Consider the following 15,634-nt stretch of genomic DNA (forward strand, 5'->3'; position numbering starts at 1 on the left):
GGAATTAACCTGGTACTCATTTCTGGTGGAGGCTGAGTGAACCTCACGGCCATATGCACCTCCAGAAGTGGAAATCTCGTTTCTTAAATTTTACGACTTCCTGACAGGGATTCGAACCCACGTCCTTCCGGGCGAACCGAGAACGCCTTTGCCGCCTCGGCCAGGCAGCCCCTCACACCTTATGTACATGAATAGAATATGGGGAAATTGTACACAGGAAGCTATAAAGGGACTAGAAGTACTCCAAAAGAGAGCTTTAAATATTATGTATGGATATGATTTATTAAATCCATCTCTGGAAGTTTTTCAGGAAACAAACATATTACCTGTACAATGCCAGATTAAATACTCTCAAGGTTTATTTATGTTCAGGTATAAAAATAATATGATTTCTGTTAACACAGAACTACGATACAGCAAAGACATTCACACCCATAACACAAGTTCAGCAAACCAGTTTTACAAAGATTCCACTAACACTACCAAATATGGTGTTAAAAGCATTTCTTATTCAGCAAGCACAGCCTTTAACAATCTACATCCCAAATTGAAACAAATCAATAAGCTGTACAGATTTAAGAAAGAGGTACGCAGGTACTTCTTTGAACAGTATGTTGGAGAATAAATCGATAACCACTGTGTACCTATTTTTCCACCTAAGTTTAGTTTATTTTTATTATCTTCTTTTTTCCATGTAAAAGAATGATATTATATTGTAAATCAATAATTGTAAAATATTCCTTGTTATATATGCAGGCCTATGCCTTATCTGTTAGTCGGTAGATGCAGAGTGGGTTGTTGTCCCATATGCTCTGTACTCTGACCGGCCAACCGAGCAGAGGAAAGTTGGCCATGGCACTACCGTGGCTCTACGCCTCTGCATTCGGGAGACGGGCCTGGGGCTCAGTGCCGGACTTCACGCCTGGTCCCACCCGGGAGCTGTCCTGAGAATGGTTTTCCGTGGTTTTCCATTCTCCTGCACTAAGGCGAATGCCGGGACAGTTCGTAGTATAGGCCACGGCTGCCCACCCCCTCACCTTCACCGCACATCCCATTCACCGTAACAAATCTCCCGGCCTGAGAGACGGCGTCACCGTCCAAGAGGCTCGCCTTCCCCTTCAGAGGAGGAATGAAAACGTTTAGTAGTAGTAGTTATCTGTTAACTGAAACTAAAAGCTTCCAAGCTGTGATTGTAAAGGGCAGTCCCTCCTTGAGCCGGGACAGTCCAAAATAAATAAATAAATAAATAAATAAATAAATAAATAAATAAATAAATAAATAAATAAATAAATAAATAAATAAATAAATAAATAAATAAATAAATAAATAAATAAATATTTAATTCTGGTAGTTCACGGGAAATATACAGTGGAATAACCACTGTTAATAAGAGCACCCAAGGCAATCCCTGCAGAGGCGCTGTCTTCGAGTGAGCGATTGTGAATTGTTGATGGTTGGAGAATGAATACTTGGCGATAAGTCATTGGAATACTATAATAATACAATACATTGACACTACTTACATATTTCATCATATTCTCATTTGCCTCCTGCCCTCCCTAACGCCTCCTCTTCAACCAAGACACATAGCTACCGTTTATTCTCATCTCCTCCTCCACCGATCGCATGTACATTTTCATTGATCTTCATATCAACACACTGTCGCCCCTCTTCATCTTTTGTTTACGATTTCACTGACACTTTGCCCTCCCTACATCCCCCATATACGTTGCTCAGATATTTCTTTCCATCTGTCCAAAGTCCTACACTCTCACATATATCCACCCCTCCGTCGTTCCCCTGCCCTCTCCTGCTTGTCCCTTATATGTTGGCCCGGTGTGTATGTTTTGTAGAAGTCGCTGAGACGGCCACTCTAGCGTGAAGATTAGTATACCTTGTGTCCCTGTGCTTTCCCTATATCTCCTAGTCTTGTATACGTATTTCCTCACCCTCAATTGTCTAGGTGATATGTCTTTTCCTGAACTACTTCAAGTGCTTTGAACCCATTTTGTGAGTTTGCTGCATGGTCTACTTCCCTCAATCTTCAAGTACTTCGTACTCAGAAACCATTGTCAACTACATTGGTGTACTACTTTATTGCAATTGTGTGCGTGCGTAGAACTAGTACAAATATAATACAGTATTGTGTCTGGGTGAAATAACGAGCCCATATCAACTTCACGAACAGAACAGAATACTATAATAGCGTTTTGGTATAATTAAAATACAATTTGTATTATAAACAACATAAATAGTTCCTTGGCACAACATATCCTCTCTTTTTACATCTTGTAGGTCAAAAATCCGTACACTTTTTAAAATGGAGATGTTGATAAGAAGTTTGGTTATGACAATCATTGTTGCTATGTCGATGGCATCTTCTGGGGACGAGAATCCCTACTATCAGAACTGTGTAAAGAATTGTGTCATTGATAATTGTACCGGTGGTAAGTTGCTGAAAGGGCTTTTGAACATAACCTGTTGTTGTAAGAGCAGCACAAAATCCCTGTACTGGAGAAGCACCGGTACGATCTCTGATTTTCGTGTGGTAATTTACTTATTTAATCCGCAGATGGGCTTGATTTTAAGGATGGCTACACCCAGCCGCTTGCTCTTCGGCTGACATTCTGGTCGTGTAGAGATGAGTGTCAATATAATTGCATGTGGATTACTGTCGATGCATATTTGGAAAAATCATGGGATATACCTCAGTTCCATGGAAAGGTAAAAGATTCATCAACATGAACTTCCAGTATGTATATTTGTGTATTTAAGGAAATGTTGTTTGTGATCATTAGTCATTACCTATGTAACTGAATGAAAATCTAGATACTATTGATTGCAATTTTCTTATGTAACTCTTAAATTTAAGGGATTGCATGTAAGGTGAACTTGAGATATAATGAAAAAGATCCCACAGAATTCCCAAGTAACCAACATTTACACCTAACCTGTATACACACTGTCATATCATTCAACTGGCAAACCCATTGAACATGCAAAGTATATGTTTAGACCGTATTTCACATGTATTTGGCCAAACTGGTCCAAGTTCAAGCAACTTTTCAAGAGTTTATAAGGAAGCCACACAATGTCTTCACTTGCAAAGCCCAGCAGTAAGTTATTCTGTTCTGTAATTGGTTTCTAAATCTTAGTAGCTAATCATTTCAACTGCTGATACTTAAAGTAGATTTATATGAATATACCTAACAATATGTAGTCCCCCTGTGTTCAGCATTGTGTTGCATACATGCCATAACCAGATCTCAACCTCATCACTTGCTCATCAGTGAATTTTAAATTGGTAGGAGAACGGTCTCAACAGACTTTTCTGAAATTGATATAGTGTATCTTGAAATTTGCTTCATAGTCTCTAAACTGATGATTTCAGAATCACAAGGTGAGTTGTCTGTGTGGTGAGCTTACATCCAAGAAATGGTGGGTTTGAACCCCACTGTCGGCAGCCCTGAGAAAGGTTTTCCATAGTTTCCCATTCTCACACCTGGCAAATGCTGAGGCTGTACCTTAATTAAGGCCACAACCGCATCCTTCCCATTCCTAGGCCTTTCCTATCCCATCGTCACCATAAGGCCTATTTGTGTCAGTGTGACGTAAAGAAAATTGTAATTTTAAAAAAGAAAGAGAAAATATCAGGATCCTATTTTGTGGTTCAGTGTACTGAATGAGAGCGTGTATTGTATTTTGCAATTCGATCATTGTAGATTTGCTGGTCCTGTGGTCTAGGGGCAGTGCACCTACCCCTCACCAGGAGGCCCTGGGTTTGATTCCTGGCCAGGCTTCTTTTTAAACCCAAATGTGAGGGTTGGTTCAAGGTCCACTCGGCATATGTGATTACAATTGAGGAGTCAACTGATGATGAGATGGCGACCGTGGTCTAGAAAACAAACAGTAATGGCCAAGAGGATTCGTCACTCTGACCTTGCATCATATCAAAATCAGCAGCTCCTTGGGGTGAGCAGCAGCTGCTTGGTAAATGAAAGCCCATCAGGGCTGTAGCGCCACGGGGTTTGTTTTTTATAATTGTAGATTTATTCAGTAACTTAAACCTACTATGCCTCCAATAATATTTCCACTCTTCATGCTGGTCGTTAATTATGTAATGTTGATGGTGTCATCGCCATCTTATAATAAAAAACAACCGGGCGTGTTGGCCGTGCGGTTAGGTGCGCGCAGCTGTGAGCTTGCATCCGGGAGATAATGTGTTCGAACCCCACTGTCGGCAGCCCTGAAGATAGTTTTCTGTGGTTTCCCATTTTCACACCAGGCAAATGCTGGGGCTGTACCTTAATTAAGGCCATGGCCGCTTTCTTCCCAGTCCTAGCCCTTTCCTATCCCATCGTTGCCATAAGGCCTATCTGTGTCGGTGCAACGTAAAGCAAGTAACAAAAAAACAAAAAAAAACAAAAAAAAACACTTACCGGCAAAGAAAGCAAAACACTATGTATTTCAGACAAAATTTAATGTTAGTCCATTTGAAACCTGGTCAAAATCAAATGTTACCGGGCGAGTTGGCCGTGCGCGTAGAGGCGCGCAGCTGTGAGCTTGCATCCGGGAGATAGGGGGTTCGAATCCCACTGTCGGCAGCCCTGAAGATGGTTTTCCGTGGTTTCCCATTTTCACACCAGGCAAATGCTGGGGCTGTACCTTAATTAAGGCCACGGCCGCTTCCGTCCAACTCCTAGGCGTTTCCTATCCCATCGTCGCCATCGATGTAAAGCAAATAGCAAGAAAGAAATCAAATGTTATAACATAACAGTATGGCAGTGTATTTTAAATTAAATAGCCCATTTTGAAAAGTTTCAGCTTGATAGTTGAGAAACATTATTGGTTGTTTCAATAACAACAGTCCACTAACATGAATTTGGAAATGTCGAAACCTTGAGCTCGGCACCGTTTTGTATGCGGTCCAATTGTCCACATGTTTTCAACATATTTCCATTGCCTCAGTAACGGGTATTACCATCTCTAGCTGCAGTTACAGCTGTGATTCCATCAGGTATGTTCAGGATGCTATATCGAATGTTCTGTTGTGTTATGAGCTCCCATTCTGCCAGGAGCGCAGCCCCTAAGTTGAGCCAGTGTGTCAGGGGAACGACTTCTAGCATGACTTCCAAGCATATCTCGAGACATGCTCTACCGGGTTTAGATCAGTACTATGAGCAGGCCACACCACGGGCTCAGTTCTGACTTCATCCAGGTAAGTTTACTCACGTACTATACGCAAACTTTTTCTTGATACCAGGCTTTACGGGGGTGAAGAGTAGGAAGGAGCTCTCCCGGTTCTGGTTATACTGCCAACTGAATGGAAATTAAATTGGAATTGAATCGATAATATGATCGATCGATATGAATTTTCTAAACTTGTATTATCTTAAGCCACGCGCACACACACATTATATAACATTTCTCAATGGGAATCTTCTTCCTAGCATGAATTCTATAGTTTGGCTTTGCTGTGTAAACAACAACAGTACTAGTATGTAAAGTGTTCGCCAGATGTCTCACGGAGATGCATAACCGATTCATAGTTTGTGTTTTAATGGTTGCTGATATGAATCTCGCAGATAACCCAGGTCTACCGATTCAGCACTAGGGAACTCTGGGATCAAGAAAGGGTTCGCGTATAGTACACAGATCTTAATGGTAGTCTTCACATTTCTTGTGGGACTGTTAAATAAGCAGCGCGTTGGGAACAAAACCTCTCCGAAGGTTTCAATTCCAGACATTTCGCTATCACTTTTGTCGAGTTCACTTGAGTGCCGAAGTGTTATTGTCAGTCCAGGCTTTAGGCGTGGAATGGCTACTGTGTACAGTATATAGGTTTCGTCTTCATATATGATGGGCAAGTTAAGATGCTCGCATGCTTCTTATGTCATGTTTCTCGATTAAAACCATTCTATTATTTCTCGTCTTCTTCCACTTGAAGCTTAACTCTTTTACAATACTTCTCAAACTGGTGCAGTCTCCTTGAAAATCATTATTCTCTTCTAAAACTGGCCATAATTTATATATTGATGGAGTTGTTTTCTGATGAGTGTAAAATTCATGGATTATGCCTCGAATAACACACTTATCAAACTCGTTAATGTCCATTACATGCTTCTTCCCTTTCCATGTTTTTCATGGCGTCCCAAATGTTCTTTCAGTGTCGTGTTGTCTCTGCTCTACTAAAATTCTCTTGACTTTCCTCTTGGATCTGCTACTCTTTGTTATACCATCAACAACTCTCTTCAGTACTGTTCTTGTGTTTTATTATTACTCTCCTCAGCTTGTTTCTTCATAAAACTATAAACATTTAGAACAATTTCTCGTGTTTGTCCTCTTTTTGTCATAAACTTCAGTTTAGAATCTACCGGTGATATAAGTCACTTGGCTCACGAACGTTAGGGATCTGCACTGATAATGAACCAATTTGCTTGAAGCTACTGACCATATCTCTTAGTAAAGTTTGTTACAAGAAGCATTTCCTTCCTGCCCCATTTCCGCATTAAACTAGAATACTAGCTGTCAAGCAGCATGAGATGAGTCTGCCAGCAGGCTTTGCTTTCTCTGTCAAGTGCCAAATTGATTTGAGGTGGTTATACCTGATGCATATGTGTTAACTCTCTATTGCCCCTAACACCAGTAGTTTTAAGCAAATGAAAAATCCACCAGGAAAATTTATTAAGAATACTTTCTGTCTGCTCAGGAAGTCATCCACTGCTGCACCTCTGCCCATGTCATATTACTACATTTTCATTTCTAGGTTTTGATGACATGCCAACAGCATCTTCCTATACTTCTGCTCAATTTCTTCTGTGCAACGTTAGGGGCACACAGCTGTGAGCTTGCATTCGGGATGTAGTGGGTTCGAATCCTCCCGTCAGCAACCCTGAAGATGGTTTTCCGTGGTTTCCCATTTTCACACCAGGCAAATGCTGGGCTGTACCTTCATTATACCCACGGTTGCTACCTTCCCAGTCCTAGCTCTTTCCCATCCTTCCTTCGCCGAAAACCTTTGATGTGTTAGTGCAACGTTAAAAAAGGTAGCAAAGAAATTCACTGTGTGCTCATAGTAAATGTAAAACCTTTAATTTTTTCAGTCTGTCGAAACTAGTATAAAATGAAGAAACATGCTAAAAAAAAATACATGGAAAGTAAAACATTTTATTAACAACAGAATATATTAGAAAATGCCTGGATTTATTTTGTTATTAGTAAAATGTTTTCTTTTTCAGGTATTTGAATTGTTTTTCTTAACCTTATATTAGTAATAATAATAATAATGTAATTGGCTTTACGTACCACTAACTACTTTTACGGTTTTTGGAGACATCGAGGTGCCGGAATTTTGTCCCGCAGGAGTTATTTACATGGCAGTAAATCTACTGACACAAGCGTGACCTATTTGAGCACCTTCAAATACCACCGGACTGAGCCAGGATCGAAACTATCAAGTTGGGGTCAGAAGGCCAACGCCTCAACCGTCTGAACCAATCAGCCCAGCCTTTATATTAGTCTCGTCAGACAGAAAACTTAAAGGTTATATATTAACTAACTCAAAACTGAAAATAAATGGCCTCTACCTTTACAAAAAAAATACAGTATTGTAAAAATGATCACCAACATAGACTATATTGCTGTAGGAAAGATATGTAAAATACCAATGTTATTAAGGTTTTTCCCAGTACCACTATAGGAAACTATAAATCATTTATACCAGTATTATGTCATAATAGGATGTGCATCCTGGTATAGATGAACATCGATGATTTATTGGTATAATCCCAGTAATTACATCCAAGGTTAGAAGCGTAAAACCCGAATACCTAAGAAGTGGTTTAAGTAGTTCTGATCGGCCTATTCATTACATTTACATGGCCCTTGTGACTGACTGCTTGCGGTTTTGTTGAGGTGAACACTGACCTGTGTAGTCTGCTGTTTCGTTACATACTCAGGGCATACAGCATCTTTTAGTTGGGCTGCAGTCATAACACTTGTTATGTGGTGAGCAAGTTAAAATGGGAAGAAAGAAAACAAATCATGTATACCAGTACTTTGAATATCAGCAAACATCAAATGCATCCAGATGCATAATACAAAACTGTGTGCATATTATGAAGGTTTGTACAATACTTTATTACTTTTATATTAATACTTGAATTCCTTGGTGGGAATGGAATCATCACACACTACCACTGCTAGCGACATTTACCCAGCTGGCAATGATGATACAGACTCTGATGCTGACGAAATTGAGAACTTACTGAAAGGTCTAGAAAGAGAAAATAAAACAAGACCTCACTCTTCGACCCATTGGGTCGACTTCTGGTCCAGCCTCACAAATTTCTGTGAACTTCCTCTGCTGCAATCAAAGGAAAGCATCTTGGTATTTTGGCAAAAGAACAATCACATAATGCCCTATTTGTATAAGGTAGCCATTACAGTCCTGGCTGTTCCATCCACATAAGTAAATGTCAAAAGACTCTCTTCATCACTGAAGAAAATACTGTACTTTCTCCTCATTGTTGTAATGTACACAGTTATATAATAGAAGAAAGCTTGTTAATCAGAACTAATCCACAGTAAGCATTGTTGTCTGCTTATCAATGCACTCCTGTATACATGCAAACGACATTGAGCCATGTGGTCACGCTGTGGTTTTGAAGGCACCCACAAACAAATTAATTAGGAGGCACTAGGCCCTTCAAGTTATAATTAAACATTTATTTTCCTTATTTAACATTCAGGATGTTTGGTTGTTGTTGGTATTTTAATGTTTTGTTTCCGACCCGGCCCTGTACAACTAGGTTTGCTAGTGCGACCAATGCTCATGAATTTGTATTCTAGAATCAGTCTCTTTGTAATGTATATTGGATGTATTTTTCTTGTGATAATAACAGTTTCCACAATTATTATTGCACTGTATATGGGTAGTAATTGTTTTCTCTCTGAATATTTCAGTTACTGGTATGTGCAACAGAGTCCGGCCCCGCGGTGTAGGGGGCAACGCGTCCGCCTGTCACCCGGCGGCCCCGGGTTTGATTCCCGGCTGGGTCAGGGGTGTTTAATTGTAAATTATTAATATCCTTGGCCTGGGGATTGGGTGTTTGTGTCGTCCTTAGCGTTCCTTTCCTCACATTCAACACTCTACACTTTGTCCATTCCAGTTATGCGCAGGTTCATATCACATGGTACAAGTAGGGGCAAAAGATCTCTATAGGTTGACGCCCTGAACAAGTAGCATAAAAAAAAAAAAAAAGTGTATCGGAACTCTGTGTTGGGTGTATCAATGTTTACAAGTTCATGAAAGACAGAAAAGACTGTGATAAACAAATAACATCAAGGAAGTAGTTGTTTCTTGTCCTTCTTAGACGCAAAACAGCAGTTATTTTATAAGATGTTTTTAAAATTTATCCATGTGTTTTATTTTTGTAATCTTTTCATTCATCTTGTGTTGTCAACATTAGCTGAAGATGGTCCATACAAGGACCGAAACATGTCCTTATTTGAGATTACATTGACTATCTTTATAACTAAATTGTTTATACAGTATTGAAGAAGTGGAAGTTTATTTAAACAAATTTCCTTGTGGAAATTTCTTTGTTGTATAAAGAAATTGGTTAATAACTTTTCTAAGAAGCAATGCATAAAGCCAAAACTTCACTATTGATATTTTTAGCTGATTTTCTCTCTTTTCTTTTTTACAGTGGCCATTTTTGAGGGTACTAGGAGTTCAGGAGCCAGTGTCTATGGTGGCCTCTTTGTTGAATCTGTGTTCACATTATTATATGTTACAAAGATTCAGAAAAGCAGTTCGTCGTCAAGCCCCACTATATTGGCTGTGGCAGCTATATTCATTTGTATGTATAAAAGTTCACATTTACTTGTGTTGATGTGTTATGATTCTGTTTTAATGTCTAAAATATGTTTGATACTTGTCATGTAAGTCAGTGCCATATGATTTCATTCCTTATTCGGCATTTATATGATACCAGCTGACCGGTTGCTCAAAAAGTATTGTCAGGTGTAATATTTTTACTTTGTAGTCGAAACCTTGAGCAAAGAGATTCGTGTACAGTGGAACTTTGATTCTCCGTTTATGGAGGGACCACGGGGAAAGAAACGTACAACACGGGAAAACGGAAAATCTGGGAACGAATGAACCATCAACAATTTGGCTAAAGATCACAAAAATGAAATATGTATAATAATCTTACAAACACCCCTAAACCAAACCACACTACATTCCCAATGGGCCTTCCGCCTACCAAGCGACTGATGTTCGGTCTGAAGGCCTGCAGATTACGAGGTGACGCATGGTCAGTGTGATGAATCCTCTCGGCCGTTATTCCTGGCTCTCTAGACCGGAATCGCCATCTCACCATTAAATAGCTTCTTAATTAAAAGTAATCGTAGAACCAAGTGAACCTAGAACCAGCCCTCATATCCAGGTACAAATGCCTGACCTGGCCGGGAATTGAACCCGGGCCCTCCGGGTGAGAGGCAGGCAAGTTAGACCGCAGGGCCGGCTTCAGAGATTAATTACCGGTACGCAACTTAAAAATCTTGCAACTTTACATTCAGTTTTACTGGGGAAACTTCATCAGTTTCCTCTGAAAACTTCTTTCAGTTCAGCAACTTTGATCAGCCAAACTTTTCGAAAAATCTAATAGGCCTACCCGTAACGCCAAGCTAAACAACAGTCGACCACAAGTAGTTTTTAAATCTCTAATCTAATAAAATAAAGCACATTAGATACAAAAGCGCCCAATGTGATGGTGAAATCCCTTTTTTTCTTATCTTCCATTGTAATTTGGTCACCGGTATACTGTTCGTAGTCAGTTGATGGAAATCTTGTACCGCATAAATTAGGCCTACATCGACTTTTAAAGGTTATGTTGAGCTCGAGAATATGGTTTCAAATGTAAATATCGATTCTCAAGTTCTCGAATGCATTATATTCAGTTCTGCCCGTCACTAATCACAATCAAATTGGAAAGAGAAAAAAATATCATTAACACTTCCAAAATTACGGTTATTCGCGACGTTGAGCTCAGCTGGAAAGCGCGCTTGCTGTACAAGTCGGTATGAGTGCGAAATGATACAAAGTTTTAAAATGTAACGTGAGCAGAAAAAAACGACTGCGGTTTTTATAACATTTTAACACAAAAACGTGAAATTCCCAGTCTTATATTAGGACCAAAACAGCAATAGGCAATCCCAAAACCTCCCATGGCTTTATGTATGTAAGTTGCAACACCTGTTCTGGTCTCGATAATATTGAAATACTAAATTTGTGTTCCTTAAGAAGGAGCAATTTCGATTCCTGCCTCAAAGCCCAGTGACTATACAGTGCCCTGAGTGAAGTGCCGAAAACCTGTTCGGCGATACACTAGAAAAAAGTAATTAAAAAAACCTTCTAACCCTGGACATAATGTGGACGTTTCACAAGTACCTACGAATAATTGAAGAAACTTGTTCCATCTTCAAGTAGAGCTGCTTAAATGCGCTCTGTCTCCTTCCAATTGTTGTGGACACACTCTGCTTTATGATTTCCGAGGATTCTCTAAACAATACCATCCAAATGGCGATGCTAAGATGGTCCCATATGCAAGTTCACTGCCGATCGCTTTTCCAGTACAGTAGGCTACATCCTCAAATTACCGCAATGACGGGACGTTAACATCATGATCCATAAGTATGCCGTAGCCATCCTTTCGTGAGACACAGTTTCTTGAAAAATGCGTGATCGAGGATTTAGCGTTGATGGGACTGAAATTTCTGGATGGTTGATCCGGGAAATCGTTTCTTTGAAGAACGGATAATGCAAGATTTTTACAACGTGATTTAATTAGGATACTCGTGGGACCACATAACTTGAACGAATAATACAGGAAAACGTAATTTCCGGGAACATATAATCGAGGTTCTACTGTATTGACACAAAGGTTCAAAGGGAAATACAATTTACTTGGAAATAATCATGAAGACATTTTTAGGGTCAAAGGAAGAAAAGGTTTTGCAGGAATTCTATATAAACCCTATATTTAGTACTCATTTTCCCTTCTAGTAACCTCATTATATTTTGGAAGCTCTTGAGAAAGTCATTTTGACACATAGTGGTTCGTTGCTAAATACCTATAGAGTTGAATGTAGTGCAGAGTAAGAACAGTGCTATCACAACCAACACATTACTGTACCAGTCTCCAAACTTCTTGTGGCCGGTCGGGATGACAGCTTTGGCCATCTTTAAAAATGGGGATATGGAGTGGTAGAATCTTCCACAGCTTCCACAGGAGTGCAAGATATCTTTCTGTAGCCATCTTTGACCATAGCGAGCAGAAGAGAAAGTGTGATCTCTCCCCTAGTTCATTGTTTCCTCTGCTAGGCAGCTCTTCTTTCACCAAATGAGCTTGAGCTTACAAGACAAAATAAAAGATAATTATTGTGCGCAAAATAGTATGCTTCTGCTTACCATTCCAGAAATCAGTTGCCAGATAGTTTAGATAGCTTTCGGGTCAATTTTGTTGTCTTAGAAGATTTCAGTTCCATTCTCACCTATCTTGTTACAAAATAAAATCGACACTTCATGTAATGTAAAATGTCCACAACAAGGTCATCACAGCACCCTAATTCTTTCATATTGATATTAATACTGTGTAAAGTGTCCAAACACTCTAAAAATATTTTGCCCCATAGACAATATTCACACAAGAGTTTTTGTTCCACTATATGTGCTGTCATTGCTGTATTTATTGCAGTAGTCCCTAAAATAAATGTGAGGGCTTAAGCAAGTATTTCTTCTGTAGGCTATCCGTGAAGCAGGCTGACACATTTATGACATTTTGTGAGCTTGGATGCATTGCGTCATATATATCTTCCTTGATAATAAATCAAACACTCCTTAGCAAGACTGTGGCTATCGGTATTAAGTAGGCATAATGTTTTCTCCCAGTCCGGTAAGAGGTCATCTTTGTTCTCAGTAAAATCTAGTGTTTGCCTTATTTTATACTGTGCTTTTTCTCTTACAGCCTTATTTGTCTCTTCTGTCTTCTTAGCCAATCTTCTCATTTGATTGATGAATGATGACAGTGGCAATTCAGATTTTGGCTCACATTTTCTACCCAATGACAGGGTAAGTTTTTGGGATAAAAATAGACTGCAACATGTATAAATTCAGAAAATCTATTGTTGAAGGGGGGTTGTCACAAAATAATGAGTGTAATATACGAAAGTGCCATTCGAGCAGATCTTGATTAAATTTTGCTCTGACCACATATCGGAATCCATTATTCCGTAAATACTTGAACACCTGTACTGTGCTCTCAATTGTTACTCTTAGGGATTCATGAGTTCTCTCCGAAGCAAAAGTATTATAGTTCCCACTGAGGTTTTCTCTCTAAGATGATGCCCTATTGAATTTTTATCAAGATCTCCTGCTGGTGTAGAAGTTCTTAATACATCTGTTAGGTTATTTAATTCCCTAGTGAATGTTTCTGTCGGTTCACTGTTCAAGTTTATCTGTCTAAAAATCTTTATGATATTTTCAACAGAATGACTAAATAACTGAGAAGCAAGTCTCACGTTAATGTGCTGAAATGAAGTGGGGTCTATATGTGCAGATGTTAGTTTGTGGCAAACTTTCAAACATGAAAATTTATGGCAGTTATCCATTTCAAAAACCTGTTTGTAGAATTAAATGTCTACAACATTATTGTAATAGACTTGCCTTTTGTCATGGACATTATTTCTGATGCATAGCATCTGAAAAGGCCCAAAGTCTCTTACTAGAATCAAAAGCATCAGAATTAGAGCATATGACCTTCCCTTCTTTCCCACTTATTCTTAAACATGTCCACACATTTTATTAGATTGTCTTCCTTCTGAGGTGAAACCAACAATTCGGGATAAAAATTTGTGACAAAACATCACCAGGTGTAGAATTTCAACTTGCATACACAGCAACTGTTGAACTCAGTTATGCAATAGAGACACAAACATGAACACTAACACTTGATTTGAGAGTTTATTTTCCTATGTTCTAAATTTACGAATCTGTCAACTTTTATTTAGTTGGTATGAAACTAACCTTTTCTTGTAATTTTACTTTGTCAAATATGAGAATTGTTTTCACTCTTTTTATTGTGTAAATAGTTCTCAATAACACTAATGGCATGGGTGTTCACCCCGTAAGGGCACTTAAGACCTTTAACTAATTTTCGCAGATGAGCCTTTGAAGAAAGGGGAAGCATGTCGTGCCTTAAACAGGGCCTGTATATCTTACGTGATTAATTTTAAATAAAAGACTACTTAAAGGAATTTATTGTCATATCGCATGCCTTTCTTACTTCGTAGCTGATATTTTCTGAACATGGTGTCAGTAATCACCTTTTGCTTTCTGTTTAATGTTGGCTCACTTATATAATTTGACTGTACTTGACTTGGAATCTCTTAGTTGTTTTTCTAGCAATAAAATCTTTGCATTAACTATTTTCAATTTATTAAGGATATTTGTGGCCTGGTGGCCATGATTTCTTGCTTCAAGATACTAAGAGGTTGGGCAACGCTGTAATTTTTCACCTTTCTTGTTCATACATACATGGATCATCTAGTAAAAGGTATAAAGTGGCAGGGAGGGATTTAGATACATCGAAATGTAGTAAAAACTTTGACCTATCAAGTTTATATGGTCTTACACCGTGGTTAGCCAGTTTAAATTATATTGGTCAAAAGAGTGTCATCATCAGAATGTTGGCGGGCAGAGTTGGAGGGGTGGTGGTATATAATTTCTAAAATCTAGATTGCATGCCAAAAGCTGGATTCGATTCCGAATCTCTTCACAGTGCTCATATGGAGTGAGGGCATATGATGCTGTTGATTATGATTCATCCCTCAGATGGGGTTGTAAAGCCTTGAGGAGAACCCTTGGTGCTATTCATCAGGAGTAGGCTATGCGCCAGCACCAGGTTTCACCCTTTTCCTTCCTACTGTCGTATAACACAGCATTTATTTCATATCATTAACTCCTCTAACAAGGTTGACATCAGGAAGGGCATCCGGTCGTAAAAGCCCACTACAAAAATTCATCTCACTTCATACTAGACGCTGTAGAGAAACGGGACAAGGGTTGGACATACATACATAGTCATAAAATTACGTTCCTGTCTCTTTAGTTTTTGTGAGTGAATTTATACTCTTTGTAGATATGTCTGAACTTACTGGTACTTAATTTCTTTTAGTCCTCTCAGATCAAGCATCGAAATTTAATTCGCAGTATGGCCTGTGTGATTTTCTACATCTTCGGAGACTTCATGATTTTCGTTTCTTTAATTGTTTTGTGAAATATTGTGGCAAATTAGGGAATGTATGAGGGAAAGCACCAGTTTTCAGTTTCCATCTATCTCTAGGGATTTCTGCCTGTTCGCCTTGTACTACAAATGAATCTTATTTAACTGTAAATTTGTTAGAAAAATGTTAATTTTATACATACTTAACACTTATCAGAATGTTGGCCAGGTATCTTCTTTTCCCATTTTGAAAATTCTACTTCATTTTTAGGTTGTTTGAAGAAGTGTTTACCTTTAGAAATTTTGTAGCTGGACTTAGAGCCTGGAACGAAGCAAGTAGGCAT

General features: G+C 38.9%; 1 protein-coding gene across 1 annotated transcript in view; it reads left to right on the top strand.

Annotated features, from left to right (window-relative positions):
* The first annotated feature begins 2,198 nt into the window (after window positions 1–2,198).
* The window catches only part of PGAP3 (Per1-like protein PGAP3), a 108,216-nt gene continuing 94,780 nt past the window's right edge, over window positions 2,199–15,634 (top strand). The window contains exons 1-3 of the mRNA XM_067139475.2: window positions 2,199–2,447; window positions 2,573–2,724; window positions 9,711–9,863. Of these exons, the coding sequence (XP_066995576.1) occupies window positions 2,321–2,447; window positions 2,573–2,724; window positions 9,711–9,863 (432 nt within the window). The 5' untranslated portion in view covers window positions 2,199–2,320. The remainder of the gene's footprint in view (window positions 2,448–2,572; window positions 2,725–9,710; window positions 9,864–15,634) is intronic.

The sequence above is a fragment of the Anabrus simplex genome, chromosome 2 (genome assembly GCF_040414725.1).
Source record: "Anabrus simplex isolate iqAnaSimp1 chromosome 2, ASM4041472v1, whole genome shotgun sequence".
Lineage (NCBI taxonomy): Eukaryota > Metazoa > Arthropoda > Insecta > Orthoptera > Tettigoniidae > Anabrus > Anabrus simplex.